This window comes from Glycine soja, chromosome 18 (genome assembly GCF_004193775.1).
Source record: "Glycine soja cultivar W05 chromosome 18, ASM419377v2, whole genome shotgun sequence".
NCBI lineage: Eukaryota > Viridiplantae > Streptophyta > Magnoliopsida > Fabales > Fabaceae > Glycine > Glycine soja.
The window spans coordinates 7294766-7300584 of NC_041019.1; the positions used below are offsets into that span (position 1 = coordinate 7294766).

The window sequence follows — 5819 nt, forward strand, 5'->3', positions numbered from 1 at the left end:
ACTTTCTTCCTTAGCACCATCATTTTCATCGCCATGTACTTCATTTGTTAGTTAGCTAGTAGGTTTTTTTATTGTCACGAGAAGATCAACCTCATGATAATGGTGATAATGTTGACGAATTAGAGCTTCTACTTTTAACTTGATGAGATAATAGTGGCAATCCTTCTCCGCATGCTTAATATTAAATAGATAAGTTCACAATCGTTACAAGATGTCGTAATTGTCGTTAACTTTTTATTGGAGAAAAATCGTTAACACATGTAATATGCAAATATGGAATTACCATTATTTCATATCCTACATGTGTTTTTTTTTTACCATAAGTTATCATGATGAAAAATGATGTCATTTTACCATTGGTTGGTGAGTATGATGTGTTTGGGTGTCTTTGCCCAAGGCCTATGGAAGATTTGCTCTTGGCAAGTGTATATGAAAAGATACCGCATTATCTAGCTTGTGACTATTAGATTTGATTACATTAGTTCCTAAACAAATCGCATATTCTCTCTCTTCTCTACGCTGCGTTTTCATTTCCACATGCTTGTACTCCATTTTTTGTATCGCTCTTCACTGCAAACCCTAATTTGAAGAAGCAAAAGGAAAAAGACCCAAAAAATGGACGAAGGCGAGGGAGGGTACGGTGAGAGCGGCGATCCCATGGATCAGTTCCACCGTAACGAAGCTATATCCGCCGTCGCCGACGAGGGTTTCTTGGGCGAGGAAGAAGACGACGATTACGAGGACCTTTACAACGACGTCAACGTCGGCGAAGGGTTCCTTCAATCGTTGCGCAAGAACGACGATTCGGGGTTCCGAAACGACGAGGTCGAAGAAAAGAAGCCTCCGCCGCCGCCGCCGGTTCCGGATGCCGCCGGGGTTTCGATTCCGGGTGTCGGTGGCGGTGGAGGAAGCGGGGTTGTGGAATCTAGGGTTTCGGGGAGGGTTGATGGGTTTCAGAATCAAGGGTATAGAGGGAACGAGGTGGGTGCCAAAGGTGGGATTAGGATTGAATTAGGGAACCAATCTGGAAATTTGAGTGAAATTGAGGATCAGGGTGGGAATGATGGTGCTGCAATGCAGGGGATTGGACAGCAACCTCATGGTGGGGTTGTTGGGATTGTGGGAAATGAGGGTTTGGTGAGACAAGGTCAAGGTGGTGTTGGTGGTGGTGGAGGAGGAGGGAATGTTAATAGGGTTGGTGGAAATGGTGTTGGAAACAGTGTGAGTGCTGTTACTAGTGTTAATACTGGAGGAGTTGGAGGTGCTGGTGGTGGTGGTGGTGCTGCCGGTTCTGGTGGTACTATATTGTTTGTGGGTGATTTGCATTGGTGGACTACTGATGCCGAGCTTGAAACCGAGCTTAGTAGGTATGGGCCTGTGAAGGAGGTGAAGTTTTTCGATGAGAAGGCGAGTGGGAAATCAAAGGGGTATTGCCAGGTTGAGTTTTTTGATCCTTCTGCTGCAACTGCTTGCAAGGAAGGGATGAATGGGCATGTTTTTAATGGGAGGCCGTGTGTCGTTGCATTTGCTTCACCTTTTACCGTTAAGAAAATGGGGGAGGCTCAGATAAACAGAAATCAGCAGATGAACCAATCTGCTGTTCCTCAGGGAAGGAGGGGGCCTGCTGACGCAGGGGCTAAACCTGGTGGGAGTAATATTTCAACGGGTGGTAATTACCAAGGTGGAGAGGGGAATAGAGGTTATGGAAGAGGAGGAGGTAACTGGGGGAGAGGAAACAATCCTGGTATGGGGAATAGAGGGCCTGTTAATCCAATGAGGAACAGGGGTGGTGGGATGGGTGGTAGAGGTATAATGGGCCATGGTGGAAATGGATTTGGACAGGGTATGGGTGGTACCCCTCCAATGTTGCATCCTCAGTCAATGATGAATCAGGGTTTTGATCCTGCATTTGGTGGTCCCATGGGCAGAATGGGTGGCTATGGAGGCTTTCCTGGTGCTCCGGTGCCTCCGTTTTCGGGTATTTTGCCTTCATTCCCTGGTGTTGGAGGTGTTGGTTTGCCTGGAGTGGCACCTCATGTTAATCCAGCCTTTTTTGGAAGAGGGATGCCTGTTAATGGTATGGGGATGATGCCCGGATCAGTCATGGATGGTCCTAATATGGGAATGTGGTCGGATCCAAATATGGGTGGATGGGGTGGTGAAGAGCCCGGTGGTGGGAAGGCTGGAGAGTCCAGTTATGGGGAGGAAGCTGCTTCAGACCAACAGTATGGTGAGGTGAGTCATGATAGAGCTGGGTGGCCTATGAGGGAAAAAGATAGAGGTTCGGAAAGGGACTGGTCTGGTTCTTCTGAGAGAAGGTACAGAGATGATAGAGATCAAGGATATGAGAGAGATGCATCTAGAGAAAAAGATATGGGTCATGATCATGAATGGTCTGAAAGAAGGCATCGTGATGATAGAGAAACGGGCAGAGAACGATCCCGTGACCGTGAACGATCTCGAGACCGTGATCGTGATCGTGACCGTGAAAAGGATCTCCGTGAGCGTGACAGGCACAGAGAAGATAGGGATGGGTATGCAGATCATCATAGGTTCAGAGACCGGGAAGCAGAGCACGATGATGAGTGGGAGAGGGGACGGTCATCAAGGACTCACAGCAAGTCACGATTATCGCAAGAGGAGGAACACCATTCTAGACCAAGAGATGCTGATTATGGGAAGAGGCGGCGTCTTACTTCTGAATAACTATGTATGCTGCCTGTTATTGCTCTGAATTCTTTCTGTTGAGGAAGGAAAATACCATGACCAAAGAGTCAGGATTTGTCATTTGCTTTGATTGTCTGGGGCCCAGATGTTGTTGAGCAGCTGTTTTATTTCAATCACTTGTTCTGTTTTCTTCTTGTTAGGAGCGTGGTTTCTTTCTTCTCTGAGAAAGGTTAGTTTACGACTTCAATTCTGAGCCTGCTAGTGTTATTAGATCTCAATTTGTGATATGAGCTTACTTCCTGTTTTAGAACCAGTTGTGAGCTGAGATTGTTTTAACCATAGATGACATAACAACAATCTAGAGAACACTACTATTTGACTTTTTAGAGTTTTTAGCTAGTAGATTTCTGCAGACCAACAGATGAATTGGCATGATTGAGATCAAGCCTTGTAATATTTGCACTACATATTTTTTGTCAAAACTGAGCCTAGAAGTATAAGCTCAGGCATCCTAGATGGCTGGGACTAAACTATAGCCAACAAATGAAAAGCCTATCAAGATGACTCTTAATGTTCAATAAGAAACTGTTAGTTTTAAATATTATTAAGATATTATTTTTGGTATCAGTGTTTTGCTTTTGTTGTGGGTGTTTCATAGGGGGTTTGGGAGTCCTTTTGTTTTCCCTTCCCCCCTTATTTGTTTTGTGGTCTTCTATGTGAGGATTTTTCTTTTTCTTTTCCTTCTGCTTTGTGGTTTTTTTTTTGAGAACTTCTTATCTACTTTTGTATTTTCCCATTATATAATATTAATGTCTTTAACTCTTTATCTATCTAAATAAATTATTATTATTTTTGAATTTAGAATTTTCTTTCTTCCATTGTCTAGTTAATGTTTCAATGTAGTATTTCTTTTGTTCATGTGCGCACCTCTTTATTCTAGTAATCATCCTTGCTTAAAATTCTGCATGAGTTCCACCAAATGTATTTGGATCTTTTTTTCCTGTGATCCCCAGTGTGAGGCTGTATAGCTTTCGTACCTCTTTGCATTTGGACCAGGTGGCTGTTTGACTATGGATTCTGGATGAAATGGAAATCTATATGTTGTCTGCTAAACACTTTACAGTCATGATTATTCATTTCTTATTTTATTTTGTTGGGCTAATTATGTAAAGTAAACTAAACGAGTTTATGATCTGGAGTCAGCTGTGTAGCTTCTTAAATTGCATAGTAGTAACTAGTTTCCCAGGCTGTTCAGTACCCTTCCCTTTTGTTGGTAGTATAATTGTATAAAGATTATGTTCTATTTAGTGGTATATATACACTTGAATTGCTGTATATCAAAGCTCTATATTCTGAAATGGATGTCTTTACATGTGAATCCATATATTGTGGCTAAATGTTTCTAGAGGAATAAATTATGATATTGGGATGAGCATATAATATGTAAACATTGAAGCATCAAATGGTCTGTATGACTTTCTGGATTTGCTGAATTCCCCAATCTAGATTTTCCCATGAAAATTTTAAATTACCCAGAACACTGCTTAACTTCTTTCTTAGACTACATTTTTTAACACCTGTCGAGATATTTGTTTGAGATATAGGAAAAAGAAAGTAGGGTGACTTTCAATTATATTCTTTTAGATGATTTAAAAGACAAAGCACTAACCTCTATATAGTTGGGGTTATTTACTAGATTCTTAGCCTGCTTAATTGTATTGCTGGAACAAATTATTTACTAAAGATTAGGTAAAATGCCCAGTTCCTAACAAGAAAAGATCCCCAACAATAAGTTAGCACAATTGTCTTATAATGTATCATGCATCATTTCCTCCTTTCAAGGCAAATTTTTTTTAGATATTTGAACATCAAAATTTCTAATAATTTTTGAAGTTATATGCATTTCTAAGATCGAAGTTTTCCAAAGATTAAAAATGTCATGTTTGCTTCTCGGGTCTATATATTTTATTCTCACTCCTATAAATCAACTAAAATTCTGTGTGCCTGTTTAACGGAATTGAGGAAGTATTGTTTTGCCATTTTATATGAATTATACCTGCTTTTTCTTCTTTCTGTTAATGCTTTCTGAATTGAACAATTATCATTGTTATGGGTTTTCTGTTTGGTGTAGGACAATTGTTTTGAGAAAGGAAACTGTTCATTCAAACTCTGGGTTATGATGGGGATCAAGCGTCTTCAATGTTGGAGATTCAAGTCATGACAATCCTTTTCTTACATTCATACATTGAGAAGTGGAACTTTTGCTATGAAGTATTAGCTTTTGATTTGAATTTATGTTTCAGTTATTAGCACACGATTAATTAAACCATCAATGCTGATGTAATGGGTTTAACTTGCTGAAGTCTGAAATGTGGCAGATTGTTTAGAACTTATTGTTTGAAATATGTACTAGGATTTAGCAGAGGATGCTGATAATGTGCCGTTTCTTATTGGGTGGCTGTTGTATCTTTTTTCCCCACCTTTTGGCTGGCTGTTGTATCATTTTTCCCCACTTCTTTGTTGTTTTCTCCCTCACATTTTGTTAGCATAGCAGCGGTGTAGCATGCAAATATTGTGTATGATGTAGAGAGCTAACCATTTGACCACTGTAATCATTCAAAGCTGGAGAATTGTACATGGTTTTCATGTATATATTGATATTAACTTCGCTGATAAAGGTCGAATCCAGCTCCAGTTTTGTTTTATGATCTTGTCTTTTTTATATCTAGTCTAATGGAATCCAACTGTTGAGAATTGGAGGGCCATATTGCATTGATTTCTGTTGTCTCTGTTTTTTGAATGCTTTTAATAGAGAGGAAGATGCTTAGGTTTTTCACTTTTCAAAGATATAATGTTGATTATAAAAATTTCATATATTATATAAAGTGAAATGATAGCTTCTCGAACACAATTTTCTTACTTTTTACTATTGATTGAAATTTGCTGAAAATTTTAAAATTGTGTGGGTCTCATTTCTTATTTAATGAATTTCATTTTTTATTTTTGTAGATTTTAATAAATTGACCTGTAAGAGTGTTGAGAAGAGTGTGTTGCAAGCACTCTTGTTAGATATATTGACTACTTTTTCCATAGCTCATTTTACTTCCAAAAGTATGTATTAAACTTGTTCCAGAAACTGCTGAAATTAAATG

At 39.5% G+C, this 5819-nt stretch overlaps 1 protein-coding gene across 1 annotated transcript; it reads left to right on the forward strand.

The window, feature by feature from the left end:
• The first annotated feature begins 463 nt into the window (after positions 1-463).
• LOC114396425 (uncharacterized PE-PGRS family protein PE_PGRS46-like) lies at positions 464-5372 on the forward strand. Its single transcript, XM_028358402.1, has 2 exons — positions 464-2896; positions 4799-5372. The coding sequence occupies exon 1, from the start codon at positions 616-618 to the stop codon at positions 2704-2706; it is 2091 nt and encodes a 696-aa protein (XP_028214203.1). The 5' UTR covers positions 464-615; the 3' UTR covers positions 2707-2896; positions 4799-5372.
• Positions 5373-5819: the final 447 nt, after the last annotated feature.

Bases quoted from the DNA above. Each gene is read 5' to 3' on its own strand.
- LOC114396425 (XM_028358402.1), top strand. From the start codon at position 616: ATGGACGAAGGCGAGGGAGGGTACGGTGAGAGCGGCGATCCCATGGAT.